At 52.5% G+C, this 17,589-nt stretch overlaps 1 protein-coding gene across 3 annotated transcripts; it reads left to right on the top strand.

Moving 5' to 3' along the window:
• Nucleotides 1-721: 721 nt before the first annotated feature.
• On the top strand, nt 722-16,909 carry ACADS (acyl-CoA dehydrogenase short chain). Of its 3 annotated transcripts, XM_032603639.1 has the most exons (11): nt 722-851; nt 1,363-1,966; nt 3,026-3,189; nt 13,665-13,814; nt 14,059-14,170; nt 14,615-14,766; nt 15,044-15,214; nt 15,285-15,422; nt 15,589-15,684; nt 15,894-15,950; nt 16,097-16,909. In XM_032603639.1, exons 2-11 carry the CDS (start codon nt 1,573-1,575, stop codon nt 16,247-16,249), a joined length of 1,587 nt encoding a protein of 528 aa, XP_032459530.1. In that variant the 5' UTR covers nt 722-851; nt 1,363-1,572; the 3' UTR covers nt 16,250-16,909. The 3 variants fall into 3 exon arrangements, with proteins under 3 accessions (XP_032459530.1, XP_032459531.1, XP_032459529.1); XM_032603640.1 differs by having other exon boundaries at nt 765-1,966; nt 15,859-15,950; XM_032603638.1 differs by having other exon boundaries at nt 770-1,966.
• Nucleotides 16,910-17,589: the final 680 nt, after the last annotated feature.

Below are 17,589 nucleotides of genomic sequence, written 5' to 3'. Positions count from 1 at the left end.
CATCCGGAGCCTGTGCTCTGCAATGGAAGAGGCCACAACAGTGAGAGGCCCGTGTACTGCAAAAAAAAAAACAAACCAAAAAACAAAAACACCAGAAAAAAAGAGTACAGTTTGATGAGTTTTGACAAATGGATACATGATCACAATCATGATACAGGGCATTTCCATCACCTCAGAAAGTTCCCTCAAGTGCCTGGTGTTTACAGCCCGTTCCCTCCCTCTATCCAACCCCGTGCAACCATCTTCTGATTTGTGTGTCTTTTGGAAAACTTGTATACTTTTCATATAAAACTTACATCCATGTTTAAGCTCACAAACAATACAGGTTAAAAATAAGTCTGGTTTAGATGGTCTGTGGCACCTGAAGGCCTATTGGCCTCTGCCCACAAACATCACTCATTTCCCCCTTTCTCCTGCTTCTTGCTCTTTTCTTCCTGGTGCCCAGGTAGAGTGATGAAAGGTGAGGAAGCTTCGGAGCATTTGCCAACGACAGTAAAAGTACTGTGGATTTAGAGGATTTCTTTTGAATGCATTTCTTTTTTCTTTTTTTAGATTTATTAATGAAGCTGAGATCTTGGCTCCATTAATTTACTTATATTTTAATTAATTAATTTATTATTATTATTTTTTTTTGCAGTATGCGGGCCTCTCACTGTTTTGGCCTCTCCCGTTGCGGAGCACAGGCTCCGGACGCGCAGGCTCAGCGGCCATGGCTCACGGGCCCAGCCACTCCGCGGCATGTGGGATCCTCCCGGACTGGGGCACGAACCCCCGTCCCCTGTATCGGCAGGCGGACTCTTAACCACTGCGCCACCAGGGAAGCCCCTGAATGCATTTCTTTTAAGTGCAAGGTAACATTTGAAAGACTTTGCCGCATCTTTTAATAGATCTGCAGGAAGCAGAGCAAGGTCTTGAAGGAAGACAGAACTTTTGGCGTGTGGGTCAGTGCTGGGGACAGACGCCTGGCTGAGTTATGGGAGAAGAAAGGCAGCTGGAGAGACTGGGTTCCTGGGGGCGTGTGGGAGGTGTCTGGAGCCTGTGGAAGTCTGACTCACACCTGTGCCCATGCAAGACCCTTGGCAGGCAAGTGAAATCGCCGTAGTTTTTTGGGCAGGGTGAAGGCGTCCTGACGGACGCTAAGGACCAGTGCCCCCTGCTCCCGGTGGAGGGGTGGGGTGGGGGGCTTTGCCCCCCAGTTGGGAGTGAGACGGTGGGACCACAATGGAACAGGGAAGCAGCAGTGCCACCCCACCTGCACAGCCTTCCCAGCAACCCAACTCCCCATGTCTACATAATGAGCACCAACGCAAGACAAGACCCTTGTCCCTCTTGGCGCTCAGACTTACAGGGGGGCTTGATAAGGTTTCAGATGCTACGTGCCGGGAATAAATAAAACAACGGGATGGAGAGTGTGTGTGGGGAAACACTGGCCTCCTGCGGTCAGGGCAGGCCTCAGCGAGTGATGAAGGGAAGGAGAGTTCCAGCTGAGGGAACGGTGACTGCAAAGGTTTGGAGGCAGGAACCAGCTACAAGTATTAGAGAAAAGCTGCCCTGTGAGGCTACAGCAAGAGCATGGTGGGCGTGGGGCCGGGAAGGGAGGCGGGGGAAGGCCAGATAGGGCTTTTTAGGCCACGGAATTGGATTTTAGGAGAGATAGGGCCCCCCCCGCCCCCAGCCTCGAAGAGCTTTAGGATCGGCCTGAAACCGATTTCGGAGACTTCCCCAAACACCGGACAGTTTGATTTATCCCTTGGGAGGGAGGCGGGGCTCAGGAGGACCCGAGGCAGGCCCCGCCCCCGGAGCGCGAGCGCGCGCCGGCCCCGCCCCGCCGGCCCCGCCCCCCGCCCCGCGCCGGAACCCGCGCTCACGGCCCGAGGTCGCCTGGAGGAAGCCCAGTGCCTTTGCTGGTCTCTGTCCTCCATGGCCGCCACGCTGCTCGTCCGGGCCTGTGGCCCCGTCCGCGGAGGTGAGTGCGTTGTGGCCCGGGGCAGGCTGGGCGGGCGTGGGACCCGGAGGCCGATTCTCGCCTGACGCAGGCGGGCTGGCGGTGCCCCTCCGGCAACGCGCGGCCTTTGCCCCAGTTGGACTGCTCCTTGCGCCTGCGTGGCCCCGGCACCTGCTCTGACCCCCACTCCCAGCCCAGTTTTCACCGCTGCACCCACATTCCCCTCCCTTCATTGCACCTTCAGCGGAGGTTCAGGGTGCGCCATTCCTCGGGAGCCAGCCTTGGGATTGAACCCAGACTGTGCTTATGTGACCTTGGGCCCCTGTCAGCCTCAGCTCGCTCTTGTGTAAAATGACCACAGTAATACTGTTGTTCTCATAGAGTTGTTATAAGGGTTAAATCACAGGTGCCTGGCATTATACAGGTGCTCAGTATTAGCGCTTGTGGCTGATTGCATACAGTACCTTTCCCATCTCATTTCTCTCCAGCTGTAGCAGCAGTGACACCTGTAGCCAGGGCTTCCTTTGCCTGGTCAAGACCCACTCACCCTGAATAATAATAAAGGGGACCCTCTTTGAGAGCTGTCTCTGCCAGGCCCCGTGCTAAGTGCTACAGTCAGTATCTCATCCTCCCAGCCCAGGAGCTGAGTACTGGTGTCCTCCACATTTAGAGAAACCTGTGAAGTTAGGATCCTCGCCTAAGGTCACAGAGCTGTGCTCGTACTATTATTGGTGTTATACTGGTGATTGAGTGGGATCATTGTACAAAGTGTTTAGCAAGCATAGTAAACATTCAGTGCTATTCCCAACAGCAGCGCTATCAACATTTTGGGCCTATAATTTCTTGTCATGGTATCTGTCCTATACAATGTTTAGCAGTATTCCTGGCCTCTACCCACTCCATACCACCCTTCGGTTGAGACAACCAAAAATGTCTCCAGACATTGCCAGATGTCCCTTGGGGGACAAAATCATCCGTGGTGGAGAACAACCCAGTTAGTGGATCACTATTATTATTATTATTATTATTACTACGCAAGACCTCTTACATTCCCCTTCCACTGACTATTCTCATTGGCAGCTCTCCGGCCTCGGGACTGGTGTTGCTTACATACCATCTACCAGTCTGTGGAACTGCCCGAGACACACCAGATGCTTCGTCAGACGTGCCGGGACTTTGCTGAGAAGGAGCTCTTTCCCATCGCGGCCCAGGTGGACAAGGAACATCGCTTCCCGGCGGCTCAGGTGAGAGTTTAAGAGTACAGGTACCGTCAGCTCCAGGATGATTGGTGACAGTGACATCCAGAGGCACGGAGACTGCAATCAAGGAACCCTAAGTGGGGGGTGGGGGTGGTGGTCCTGGGACCCAGAAAATGCCCTGGAGGTTTCCCGTGTCCAGAATGAGGCCTATAGCCAGGATGTAACTTCTGGAATAACAGTAATAATGGTGGATGGTTGATATGCTTACTACGTACTGGGCGTTGTGTTGATAGTAATAGCTAATGCTTATAAAATGCTGACCACGTGCTCGGCATTGTCCTAAGTTCCGATGGGTTAGCTCACCTGTTTCTTTTCGTTTGGCCGCACCACGCGGCATGCGGGATCTTAGCTCCCCCGACCAGGGAGAGAACCTGCGCCCCCCTGCAGTGGAAGCTCGGATTCTTAACCGCTGAACCTCCAGCGAAGTCCCTAGCTTATCTGTTTCTTAAAACTGTCCTATGAGATGAAGGTGCCATTATTACATACCCTTTTGTACAGTTGATGAAACTCAGATTGATGAGAGGATTAAATGTGCCCAAGGTCATGGAGCTAATGAGTTACAGAGCTAAAGTTTGAACCCAAGTCTGTCTTCTGCCGGCTGCCGAGATCCCAGTCAGTCCCCTCCTCCCCATGCCGTTGTATCACTCCATCTATAATGACAAGTTTGAGATGTTCCTGCTGTCTCCATCCCCTGGCTTGGCAAGATGTCTGGCACACAGTATACTCAATAGATATTTGTTAAGTACATAACTTGTGAAAGAGCCAGTCTGTCTGGCCTCTTCTCCACGCCTGTTTTCCAGTCTGAGGAATTCAGGAGTTGTGATCACCATTCACATGCCTCATAGGCTCTGGGGCCACTTTTCCAGCTTAGTGAATGTTGTGTGTTCACAGTGTATCGGGCACTGTGCCCGGACTGTGGGAATACCCAAGGAGCTCAAAGTGGGGTAGGCAAGTGGCATTCTGAGCACCAAAATTAGTTGGGCAACGTTTAGGTGTTAAGCATTGAAATCATGTCCTCTCATTTAGTCCTGAGGGCATCCCCAGCTGCATGTCTAATCTCCATTTGGCTTCCTGGAATGCTTGCAAGGATTGTGGGAGATCACGTATGTCAAGTTCATGGTGCCTGGTACTTGAAAACCAGAAGCTATTAATACTATTATTATTTTTATTACAGTTGAGAAAATTGAGGCACAGAGAGGTGAAGTGATTTTCCAAGGCATACTGTCTATGGACCAGTAGACCTGGTGTGATTGGCTCCAAAACCCTGCTCCATCCCCTAGCCACGTGCTTGTCCCAGAAGCCCAGCTGGGAAGCCCTGTTCTAATCGGGAATATTATCGTCAAGGGCCTAAACTACCCCTGTATCCTCCATACCGCCACACTCTGGTGCTGCCCTCAGAGCAGTTGTCCAAGACATGGCTGTATATTGGGGCTTTTCTGGCCAAATGACAGACCACTTGATTTATATTTCCTATATTCCCTCAAATTATAATGCTTATTATATTACAGACATAGACTTGCTTTGTGCAAGAAAACTGGCAGTAGAAACAGGCTTTCTACCAACCAACTCTTCACCAGTCCTCTGGCTTTGTAATCTCTTACTTGCTTTATAGGGCGGGGAAGTTTGCAAATTGATCCTGCCACTAAATAGTGGCAGAAATGGATGTGGAAGGAAGAGATCAAAAGCATCAGCCTCCTGCCTTCTGACACATTCTGGCACCCGGAGGCTGCTCAGTCCAGACTTGCTGATGCATGACCTAGCTCAGAGTAGTGATAGCATTTATTTGGTTTGATCTTGGACAGGTGTTTTCATATCTGTAATCTGGTTAGGTTATCAGGAGTCCTGCTGTTATTTCCTTTGTCTAGAGGATGTAGGAGCAGTTGTAGGAATTGCCTGAGGTCGTAGAGCTCCGGGAGAAATAGATCTTCTGATCTTGCCCCTGCCCCACACAAACTGGACTGTCGTTTTGGTGGCTGATGGGATGCAGAGGTTGCTCAATGTTTCCCTTCGCTAAGGATTGAGGCTGGTTGGCTTTTTGCTTTTAACACTCTCTGTTACTGTGGGTAGTGCTCAGCTCCCCCCATTACAGAAGGGAATCCAGGGCTTAAACAGGCAGAAGGGTCAAAGCAGTAGACACAGGGATAATAGGGCAGGTTGCAAAATTAAAAATAATACCACTATTCTATTTAAAAAAATTTTTTTTAACATCTTTATTAGAGTATAATTGCTTTACAATGGTGTGTTAGTTTCTGCTTTATAACAAAGTGAATCAGCTATACATATACATATATCCCCATGTCTCCTCCCTCTTGCGTCTCCCTCCCTCCTACCCTCCCTATCCCACCCCTCTAGGTGGACACAAAGCACCGAGCTGATCTCCCTGTGCTGTGTGTCCACTAGTGTTTTAAAATGACGATAGTAATAATAACAAGAGTAACTATCATTTGGGGGTTACTGTATTCCAGGTACTTATCCATTAAATCTTCAACAAAACACCCTGAGGCAGTTACTTCATTGACCTCCAGTCTTCAGATGAGGAAACTGAAGCCAGGGGTTACATTTCTTGGTCAGCAGTCACACAGCTGGGATTGGAGGAGCCAGATGTAGACTCTGAGCTTACCCCCCACCCCGACCCCACCGGCCTATAGGAGATGCTTAGTTAGTGATACCTTTCCTTCTTTTTTTTTTTCTTCTTTTTAAAAATGTATTTATTTACTTTGGCTGCACTGGGTCTTAGTTGCGGCATTCGGGATCTTTTAGTTGCGGCATGCATGTGGATCTAGTTCTCCGACCAGGGATCGACCTGGGCCCCCTGCATTGGGAGTGCGGAGTCTTACCCAGTGGACCACCAGGGAAGTCCCTAATTAGTGACCTCTAATATTTTTTTCCTGAAGAATTTTTTTCCCCCAAGAAAAGTGGGTTTACTGGGGAAGAGTCAAGGGGAGAAGAATTGAGAGGTGGGCAGGCCACGAAGGAGGTGGAAAGCTAGTGCCAGTTTCTGCTCACGTGGCTTGTTTTGTAATCTAAGCGGAACTTTACTCTTTCTGTGTCCAAACCTAACCCCTGCCCCCGAGAAAAAAAAAAAGTAGTTACGAGTTTATAATGCTTTTATGTTATAAAGGGAAATAGGAAATAGAATGGTGTTTCCAAACCAGCTTTGGACTCCGGAACCTGGAAATGTATATGTGCATTTTTTTTTTTTTTTTGTGGCCGCACTGAGCATCTTTTGGGAACTTAGTTCCCTGATCTGGGGTGGAACCCGGGCCCCTGCAGTGGAAGCGTGGAGTCCTAACCACTGGGCTGCCAGGGAAGTCCCTATATGTGCATATTTATATGTATGAAACTGAACCCAGTTTCTTTTCCTTCACTCAGTGAATGTTTATTGAGTAACTTTTTAAAAAATTAATTTATTTTATTTTATTTATTCTTGGCTGCATTGGGTTTTCGTTGCTGCGTGTGGGCCTTTCTCTGCTTGCGGTGAGCAGGGGCCACTCTTCATTTGCTGTGCTCAGGCTTCTCATTGCAGTGGCTTCTTGTGGAGCACGGGCTCTAGGCGTGTGGGCTTCAGTAGTTGTGGCACGTGGGCTTCAGTAGTTGTGGCACATGGGCTCAGTAGTTGTGGCTTGCAGGCTCTAGAGCACAGGCTCAGTAGTTGTGGTGCACGGGTTTCAGTAGTTGTGGCACACAGGCTTCAGTAGTTGTGGCACATGGGCTTCAGTAGTTGTGGCACGTGGGCTCAGTAGTTGTGGCTCACAGGCTCTAGAGCGCAGGCTCAGTAGTTGTGGTGCACAGGCTTAGTTGCTCCGTGGCGTGTGGGATCTTCCCGGACCAGGGCTCGAACCTGAGTCCCCTGCATCAGTAGGCGGATTCTTAACCACTGTGCCGCCAGGGAAGTCCCTTATTGAGTAACTTTAATATATCAGGTGCAAAACCTGCTTTTCGTCCTCTTGCCCTATCTCAGATGATAGTTAACCACATAGAAACCTCTCAAATCATAGTCCATTTTTCTTCTTCCTCATGTGCACAGGCTTCTGTGAATTCCACCCTGGAAGCGTCCCCTGAATGGCACCGCCTCTCACCTCTCCCGGCAAGAATTCATCTCTCTGTGTTTCAGGAGTGTTCGTTCATAATCCCTAATTCTCTGCGTGTGCTTGTCACGTGATGGTGTGTATCCTGTGTCGCAGTTATTTCCCACAGTTGTCTCCCTGCAGGCCGGGATTGGTCTTGTTCACGCCCCTACCTCCTCGCCCTCCGTAAGTGCTTGGCATTCAGCAGATGTTTGCTGAACTTTATGGACTTGAATTTTATGGTTAAGTCATCCTGAGTGTCCTTATTGTCCCAGCACTTAGCACACACTGACCCAGCGTGGGAACTGGGGAGGTGGCTCCCGCAGCCTCTTCCCCTTGAATAAAGCAACAAATTTTCAACAAGTTAGGGAATTTGATTCTCTAAAAGGAGTCTGGGACTTCCCTGGTGGGAAGTCCCAGACTCCCTGGGACTTTGTCCCAGGACAAATTTGATTTTTTAAATATGTGAGCTTTAGAAGTGACTTAAAAGCACTATTTTTATATGAAGTGTCCTCTAAATGTGTCCCAAATATGAAGGCAGCAGGTGCTGAAGGCTCACTCTGCTAGGAAGGGGGTCCTTCTCTTTCTCACATTTTCTCTTGGGAGTTTGGAGACCACCAGGCTTGGCCCAGTCAGGGATGCAGGTCTGGACTCCTGGTTCACAGACACAAGGGGCTGAGAGTAACCACTGTGGGTAGCAGCTCTGAGGGGTTCCCCTTGAGGTCTCTCTGAAGGTCAGGCTGCTAGGGGAAAATATTAGGGAGCCTGGCAGCTGTTAGCCAGTTACCATCAACATGCTTAGATCAGGAATGATTTATACAACTGAACATACGGTCTTTTTGTGTGTGTGTGCTGCTGCTTTTTGTTTCTGATTTCTTTTTTTTTTAATATAAGTTTATTTATTTATTCATTTTTGGCTGCATTGGGTCTTCATTGCTGCACGCAGGCTTTCTCTAGTTGCGGCGAGTGGGGGCTACTCTTTGTTGCGGTGAGCGGGCTTCTCATTGTGGTGGCTTCTCTTGTTGCGGAGCATGGGCTCTAGGCATGTGGGCTCAGTAGTTGTGGCTCACGGGCTCTAGAGTGCAGGCTCAGTAGTTGTGGTGCACGGGCTTAGTTGCTCTGCAGCATGTGGGATCTTCTTCCTGGACTAAGGCCCGAACCCGCGTCCCCTGCGCTGGCAGGCAGATTCTTAACCACTGTGCCGCCAGGGAAGTCCCTGATTTCTTCTTCTTTTTGATTGTACTGTCTCTCCTCTCCACTGCCATTGTCTCCAATTTTTTTTTTTTGTGGCCACACCGTGTGGCATGTGGGATTTTAGTTCCCCAACCAGGAATCCAACCTGTGGCCCCTGCAGTGGAAGCATGGAGTCTTAACCACTGGACCGCCAGGGAAGTCCATGTCTCCAATTTTTTTCTAGAATGTTCCTGCAGCTGGCCATGGCATATTGCCAGAAATCTCGAGATCCACTTCAGAATGAGAAAGGTTGGGGGAAATAGCATGCTAGTGAAGTCACTTGGGTGCAGTCATTGTGAACTCCTACAGCTTTTTATTCAGACAGAGAGAACTGTCAGGAGAGTCAGAGGACAGTGGTGTGGTGTAGAGACGAGTGCCAGGAGTTCTGGCTTCTCCATCCAGGTGTCCCGGGACTGGCACCGTCTGCACGTGAGCCCCCTTCCGTAACAGGAAAATGGGGTAATCCTTGTCCTGCCTACACTCCGTCTGGGAATTTTGGTTCCCGTTCTGTTTCTTGGGGTGAAATGGCGTCATGGTGTGATCGGCTGATCTGTCGTTTATCCCAGGGTTGTGTACTGGAGATAGAGGCTGAAGAGGGGGTGGATCTTAGTGTCCAGGGAAGCTGGGTGGCGCGTGTAGGGTGAGACAATTGGGGCTTTTTTTTGTTAGCTCAGTCTCTTTTGCTGTTTGGCGAGAACGCACTTCAGCAGGGTTCCTGTCCAGGCCTGAGCATGAATCTTGGGGACCCTGCGTATTTCTGGCACCTGGTAGAATACGACCCTGGCTCCTGACCCAGCACAGGCATTCCGCATAAAACACTATTCTACCCTGGAATAGGTTTGTTGCAGGCCCTAAGTGTGGGTTCAGAAGGGGCTCTGGGACTTCCCTGGCGGTCCAGTGGTTAAGACTCTGCGCTTCCAGTGCAGGGGCATGGGTTCGATCCCTGGTCAGGGGACGAAGATCCCACATTCTGTGCAGTGCAGCCAAAAACCAAAGAAAATTAAAAAAAAAAAAAAAAGGGGGCTCTGTTCTGAGGGCACGCTTGTGCTGGCACAGGGCTTAGTGAGTCGCCGGGTCGTGTCAGAGACAACCCTGCCTAAACCACAGTCTACTTTCCACTCCCACTCCCTCCTTGATTCCCACCAGCTGCAATGATGCAGCTTTTCTGAGCAGCATCACCCCCGCTGGCCCCAGGTGCGCAGTGACCACAGAATTTTTTTTAAGCGATTCTCGAAATGACACATCCCTGGGAGCTCTGAGTCCCATTTATCACTGTGTAGTAGCTTCCCGTTGCTGTTGTAACAAATTACCACAGACTCAGTGGCTTAGAATAGTACACATTTAGTATCTGACAGTTCCTGGAGGGCAGAAATCCAAAATGGGTCTCTCTGAGCTTAAAATCAAGGTTTGGGCAGGCCTGCGTCCCTTCCAGTGGCTTCAGGGGAGAATCACTTCCTTGCCTTTCCCAGCGTCTAGTGGCCGCCTGCATTCCTTGGCTCATGACCACCCCCCACTCCAGCCAGCATCCCAGTCCCTCCAGCCTCTGCTTTCATTGTCCCATCTCCTTCTCTGCCCCTCCTGTCTCCGTCTTTCCCTTACAAGGACCCTGCGATGACATTAGCCCCCCTGGATCATCCAGGGCAGCCCCCCACCTCACGATCCTTCTCTTAATCTCACCTGCAGAGTCCCTTTTGCCACGTGAGGAAACATATTCACAGGTCCCGGGGGTTAGGACGTGCTCGTCTTTGGGGGGCTGTCATTCTGCCTCCCACGCACTGGCCGTCTCCTCCCCTGTGTTACACGGGAGACCCTGAGCACGGTCAGGCCCACCCCAAGCTTAGAGTCTTACAAGAGTTTCCCATGGGAACAACTCAAGGCAGAATCAAACAAGCAGTTTCGTAGAGGGACACAAATCATTATGGAAGTTCAGCAGATTCACCAGTGCCCCTCCTCCCAGACATCACTGTCAAGACAAGAACTTATCAGTCACTTAATGATGATAAATGCCATTCACTTGCTCATCATTGCTAATTCTTAGAGAACTGCCCATCAAAACTACAATGAGGTACCACCTCACACCGGTCAGAATGGCCATCATTAAGAAGTCTATGAATAATAAGTGCTGGAGAGCTTATGGAGAAAAGGGAACCCTCCTACACTGTTGGTGGGAATGTAAATTGGTGAAGTCACTATGGAGAACAGTATAGAGGTTCCTTAAAAAACTAAAAATAGAGCTACCATGTGATCCAACAATCCCACTCCTGGGCATATACCCAGACAAAACTATAATTTGAAAAGATACATGTAGCTCTGTGTTCATAGCAGCACTATTTACAATAGCCAAGACATAGAAACAACCTAAATGTCCATCGACCGATGAAAAGATAAAGAATATGTGGTACACGTATACAATGGAATACTACTCAGCCATTAAAAAGAATGAAATAATGCCGTTTGCAGCAACATGGATGGACCTAGAGATTATCATACTAAGCGAAGTAAGTCAGAGGAAGACAAATACCATGTGATATCACTTATATGTAGAATCTAAAATACAACACACATGGGGCTTCCCTGGTGGCGCAGTGGTTGAGAGTCCACCTGCTGATGCAGGGCACATGGGTTCGTGCCCAGTCTGGGAAGATCCCACATGCCGTGGAGTGGCTGGGCCCGTGAGCCATGGCCGCTGAGCCTGCGTGTCCAGACCCTGTGCTCCGCGACGGGAGAGGCCGCAGCAGTGAGAGGCCTGCGTACCGCAAAAAAACCCACAAAAAAACCCATAAAAAACAAAAAACAACACACATGAAGCCATCTACAAAACAGAAATAGACTCACAGACATAGAGAACAGACTTGTGGTTGCCAAGGGGAGGGAAGGATTGGGAGTTTGGAATTAGTGTATCCAAACTATTATATATAGGATGGATAAACAATAAGGTCCTATTGTATAGCACAGGGAACTATATTCAACATCCTGTGATAAACCATAATGGAAAAGAATATGAAAAAGACTATATAGATGTATAACGGAGTCACTTTGCTGTAGAGCAGAAATTAACACAACATTGTAAATCAGCTATACTTCAATAAAATTTTTTAAACAGTGCCATTCACTGATCACTCACCTCGTGCCAGGTACTGGGCTCAGCATTTTATATATATATTGTCTCAGTTAGTCCTAAAAACAGTTCTATGAAGTAAGTACTGTTTGGGGAAGGGGGGAATCAAACTTATGATCACAGAAGTAATATTAATTATAGACAAATGAGAAAATATGGCAGACATTCTTACTGATTTGCTTCATTGAAGTCAGCATAGTCTAAGAACACGGTTACAGGATACATATGACAAAATGATTTTCTTTTTATGAATTTATTTATATTTTATTTTTGGCCACATTGTGTCCTCATTGCTGCACGCAGGCTTTCTCTAGTTGCGGTGAGCGGGGGCTACTTTTCATTGCGGTGCGCAGGCTTCTCATTGTGGTGGCTTCTCTTGTTGTGGAGCACGGGCTCTAGGTGTGTGGGCTTCAGTAGTTACAGCACGTGGGCTCAGTAGTTGTGGCTCGTGGGCTCCAGAGCACAGGCTCAGTAGTTGTGGTGCACGGGCTTAGTTGCTCTGTGGCATGTGGGATCTTCCTGGACTAGGGATTGAGCCCGTGTCCCCTGCATTGGCAGGTGGATTCTTTTTTTTTCTTTTTTATAATTTTATTTATTTATTTATTTTTGGCTATGTTGGGTCTGCGTTGCTGTGTGCGGGCTTTCTCTGATTGCGGCGAGCGGGGGCTACTCTTCGTTGTGGTTCTCGGGCTTCTCATTGCGGTGGCTTCTCTTGTTGTGGAGCACAGGCTCTAGGCACGCGGACTTCAGTAGTTGCAGCACGTGGGCTCAGTAGTTGTGGCTCGTGGGCTCTAGAGCGCAGGCTCAGGAGTTGTGGCACACTGGGCTTAGTTGCTCCACAGCATGTGGGATCTTCCCGGACCAGGGCTCGAACCCATGTCCCCTGCATTGGCAGGCGGATTCTTAACCACTGTGCCACCAGGGAAGTCCTAAAATGATTTTCTAATGAAAAGCAACGGTCCCTCTTCTACCCCAGCCTGCTCCGTAGAGGCCATTCATTTTAGTTGTTTCTTCTCAAAGCTACGCAGGTTCTGTTGTGGTCCCTGTTTCCCAGGTGGGGAGCAGGCTGACAGAGGGTAAGGAATCTGTCCTAGGAACCTGCTGAAGGGTCTGAGCTGGTTGAGGTCCTGGAGTCAGTGCTGGATTTCAGTCCCAGCCCCACCACTTACAAGCTCCGCCCCGAACTGGTTGCTTCACCTCCCTGAGCTCCGGTTTCCTTACCTGTGACATGAGGTTGACTCAGCATTGTCCTCACAGAGCTTCGGCGAGACTCAAATTTAAGAGTACACATAAAGCATTTTTCAGCGTGGGGCATTGATAATTAACGATGACCACCACTGGTATTGCAAGTCAAAAATTCCAAGCTTCTTCCCCTTTATTCATTCTTTCACTGGCATTGGAATATAGCAGTGGACAAAACCGCACTATCTCTGCCCTCGTGGTCACAGAGAGAGACCTTAATCAGAACAAGCACGTGAATAGGTGCGAAATTACAGCTGCACAGGCACCACTAAGGAGAGGCACAGATGCTGCAGGAGCGTGTGATTGAAGGATCTGACTCAGTGAGGTCAGAGGTGGCCATGCAGCAGCAGTGATGCTTGAGCTGAGCCCCAAGGACGGGAGGAGATAATAACTAGTTGATAAAGGATATCACTGACAGGAAACAGCATGTGCAGAGGCCCTGTGGTGGGGAGGGGAAGTATGGTACGCGTGAGGGACTGAAAGAAGGTCTGTGTGGCAGTGTGCTGCCCTGCTCTGCTCCCTACCTCAGAGGCCTCTAAAGCCTTCTTGTGCCTTCTGCCTGCTCACTGGTTGTGTCTGTAGACACAGGGTAGAGTTGGGGCGGAATGTGGGGACAGGACGGCTTCAATGAATGGTGCTGTCTTGCAGACTCAGCCTCGGGGGTCCTGGGGTAGGTGGATGTGGCCACGTGACCTGAGTTTCTGCAGGCACTGGCTCAGGGGCAGGAGGGTTGGGGGTGGAGAGGGTGGGCACCGTCCCCTGGCAGCTGCCCTTGCCATGACATCCTTCCCTGGGGCCAGGTGAAGAAGATGGGTGAGCTGGGGCTCATGGCCATGGATGTGCCCGAGGAGTTTGGCGGTGCCGGCCTCGATTACCTGGCCTACGCCATTGCCATGGAGGAGATCAGCCGGGGCTGTGCCTCCACTGGAGTCATCATGAGCGTCAACAACGTGAGTCTCGCGCCTGGGCCCTGGATACACCGGTGGAGGGGAAGCTCCTGTGGGTGGGGGGCAGGCCCTCTGCCACACAGCCCCACATCCGGGGCACAGCCCGGCCTTGGCTCCCTGCCCCCGACCACCTCTGGACCTGGTCCCTTGCGTGGGCCTCTGGAGAGAGGAGGCCTGGGGGTGGGTACGCGGGCAGGCAGGTGTTCTGGGCTGGAAGGCCTCCGACCGCTCTGCACTGTCCCCCCAGTCCCTCTACTTGGGGCCTATCCTGAAGTTTGGCTCCAAGGAGCAGAAGAAGCAGTGGGTCACTCCTTTCACCAGTGGCGATAAAATTGGCTGCTTTGCCCTCAGTGAACCAGGTATCACCGTGGGACAGTGGTCTGCCCCTGTCCCCTCCCCTCAGAATTGGGGTGACAGACTCAGGCTGGGGCCGGTGCTGAGCTGGGTCAGCTGCTCGTTGCCTCCCGGGGCAGGAGGGCAGGAGTGAGGGCCTGGGGTGGAGCTCTGGCTGCTGGGATCGCCACAGAGCCCGGGCTCGCCTCGGCTGAGCTGGGAGGGAGGGACTTGGGCCCTGGGGTTCCTTTGGCTTGAAGACACCCAGCTGTCACATCCCCCCTACCACCCACCCCGAGAGCTGTGGGAGCTGGTGCGGCCCTCGAGCCTTCTCTCAAGAGCCAGACCCTGATCCCTTGGACCTGGGTCTGGCTCACCAGCCAGGGGTGAGGCTGGGTTCCGGGTGAGTTGGTGGCGGTGCCCTCAGGGGGCGGAGGAGCCGGTGGACTCTGAGTCTGCGTGTGGGGCAGGGAACGGCAGCGACGCGGGGGCCGCCGCCACCACTGCCTGGGCAGACGGTGACTCGTGGGTCCTGAGTGGCACCAAAGCCTGGATCACCAACTCCTGGGAGGCCTCGGCCGCCGTGGTCTTCGCCAGCACGGACAGATCCTTGCAGAACAAGGTGGGGACCCCGGAGGGAGGGTCAGTGAGACGTTCAGAGTTTCTAGATCCAAACCTCCTCGGTCCGATGGAACTGTTCTTGCTCTGGGGCACGTGCCGCTGTCCCTGTCCCTCTCCCTCCCCGGGCGGCGCCTTCCCCAGAGGAGCCGGCAGAGGGCGTCACCGCGAGGTTCTGAGGGAGGTGGAGGGAAGGGACAGGAGCTGGTGGCTGTGGTGGTTTGTGTGAGGGGCGTGGCCTCGAGCAGGTGAAAAAGTCACTGGGCGCATCTGGCCTCCAGGGCATCAGTGCCTTCCTGGTTCCCATGCCAACGCCTGGGCTCACGCTAGGGAAGAAGGAAGACAAGCTGGGCATCCGGGCCTCATCCACTGCCAACCTCATCTTCGAGGACTGTCGCATCCCCAAGGACAACCTGCTGGGGGAACCGGGGATGGGCTTCAAGATTGCCATGGTGAGCCCAGCTGCGGGGGCGGGGGCCCTGGGGCCCGGCTGGCCGGCCACTGACAGGGCGGTCCTCACAGCAAACCCTGGACATGGGCCGCATCGGCATCGCCTCCCAGGCCCTGGGCATCGCCCAGGCTGCCCTCGACTGTGCTGTGAACTACGCCGAGAATCGCACGGCCTTCGGGGCGCCCCTCACCAAGCTGCAGGTCATCCAGGTAACGAGGCACGGTGCCGCGGAGGGAGAGAGTTTTGGCCTTTCCGCTCTGCCTCCCAGATGGCTTTCACCTGCTCCCGTGTTCGCTGCCCTCCTCCCTCCTGTCTTGCAGGGAGAGGGGAGGGAGGGCAAACACCGACTGCTGGGGTGGGACTGGGTTGTTGCAGTTCAAGTTGGCGGACATGGCCCTGGCCCTGGAGAGTGCCCGGCTGCTGACCTGGCGCGCTGCGGTGCTGAAGGATAACAAGAGGCCTTTCATCAAGGTGCCCGTGGGGCTGGGGTCTCCCTGGGCACGGCCCAGAGCTTTGGTGGTGGAGGGACTGAGGGAAACATCTGGGCGGGGTCCCGGTTCCTTGGGCCTGTGGGTTTATTGCTACAAGGGGTGGCTCCCCCAGGCCCACCCTGCTGAGGGCCGTGTGCTGGCCGCTCTGTCCAAGGTCGAGTTTCTGACGCCACCATCCCCTGTGGTTAGGAGGCCGCAATGGCCAAGCTGGCTGCATCGGAGGCCGCAACTGCCATCACCCACCAGGTGAGTGCCCCCGGTGCCTGGGCGAGGGAGGTCCCAAGGGTTGAGTAGCAGCGAGTGTGCCGGCTGCCCCTCCCCCCACTGATCCTGTCCTGTTTTTCCCCTCGAGTGGGGGTCTTCTCCTCCTGAGCCCCTCCTTTCCGCCCTAGGCCATACAGATCCTGGGTGGCATGGGCTACGTGACAGAGATGCCAGCCGAGCGGCACTACCGTGACGCTCGCATCACTGAGATTTATGAAGGCACCAGTGAGATCCAGAGGCTGGTGATCGCCGGGCACCTGCTCAGGAGCTACCGGAGCTGAACCCTCGGTAGGGCCGACAGTGCCTGCCGGGATCCGGGCTGGCCTGAGGACCAGGGGAAAGTGGGCAGGAGCCACGTGGCCTTCCCCCTGACTCCCTGTCAAGGCCTGTGGGGCAGGACGGCGGGGGCCACGCCTCCTCTCGCCAGGGTCCCCAGACCCAGTCTTCTGGGTGGACCTGCCGCCCTCAGCTCTATCTGCCCCAGACTGAGCTGCCTGGGAGAAAGGAAGAGCCGGGCTGTGGTCTGAGGATGCCCGTCCTCAGCTCAGGTTCTTGGCTTTGTTCCCTCTCCACTACCGACTGTGCCTTATTTTCTTCATCTGGAGGCTGGGCCGTGGGAAGGGAGAAATTACCACTTGGGGACTCCCCAGTTCTTTTCTGTGGGCCCTGGCGCTTAGTGTGAGACCCAGCGTCTCCTCTTTCCTCTGAGGTCAGGAGTCTGGAGGAGTGGGGTGCGGTGGGGGCCCCTGGAATGACCAGGCCTCGAAGCAGAAGTGTTCTCTCAGGCCCTGTAGCCTCGGGGCTGGGTCATTGTGGAAGCTGCCCTGCCTCCCATTAACCTGTTCTTTGTAAAGTATAAATGAGTGCAGGTGGGTGGTCTGATTCGTGCTGTGGGATGATCACCTGTGGGAACTAAGTAATAAAGCATACCTGTCCCCTGACCCTCATGTCCTTGCTTGGGTGCTGCTGGGGAGGGAAAGATGGTCCTTTAATCTGCTTTCCTGCAAACCCCGCACTCTGTGTGTGTGTGTGAGAGAGAGAGAGAGAGAGAGAGAGAGAGAGAGAGAGAGATTGATTATGTGAAGCCGGCTGCAGCGGGAGGGTCCATTTCCACCCTGGGAGAGCTCCAGCACGAATCAGGGTTGATGCAGTTCAGGAGAATAAGGGCTTGGGTGTCTAGGAGACCCACTGCTGAGCAGGGAGGGCCAGCCAGGTTAGGGCCACGGGCGGGCAGTCAGGTGAGTGAGTGCCAGCCTCAGGGCAGGAGGAAGGAGGATGCAGAGGGGCTAGTGGGAGAGGAGAGGGGAAGGAGCAAAGCCCAGGAAACGGAGACTTCGAAAGCGTCTGATTTGCTTACTATCTGTTCACTGAGGGCCAGCACTGAGCCTGTAGTGAGAGGGTCCTGTATCGAACCGAACTCAGGTCCACTCGTCCAAGGTGCAGCAAAGCCAATCTGCTGACACCAGGTTGTGGTGAAGGAACGTACAGTGTTTATTGCAGGCCCCAAGCAACAGAGTGGAGACAAGCCTCAGATCCACTCCAGGTGGTTTCTTAAGGGGAAGAACAGAGAGGCTGAGATTCATCATTTCTGTGATGAATGGTAGTTTCGGGAGTCAGGGTG

Source organism: Phocoena sinus, chromosome 14 (genome assembly GCF_008692025.1).
Source record: "Phocoena sinus isolate mPhoSin1 chromosome 14, mPhoSin1.pri, whole genome shotgun sequence".
NCBI lineage: Eukaryota > Metazoa > Chordata > Mammalia > Artiodactyla > Phocoenidae > Phocoena > Phocoena sinus.
This window is presented reverse-complemented; position numbering and strand designations above follow the sequence as displayed.

Bases quoted from the DNA above. Each gene is read 5' to 3' on its own strand.
- ACADS (XM_032603639.1), top strand. From the start codon at position 1,573: ATGGTGGGCGTGGGGCCGGGAAGGGAGGCGGGGGAAGGCCAGATAGGG. The intron at 14,767-15,043 runs GTGGGGACCCCG...TCTGGCCTCCAG, and splicing joins ACAGATCCTTGCAGAACAAG to GGCATCAGTGCCTTCCTGGT. The intron at 15,423-15,588 runs GTAACGAGGCAC...GGGTTGTTGCAG, and splicing joins CCAAGCTGCAGGTCATCCAG to TTCAAGTTGGCGGACATGGC.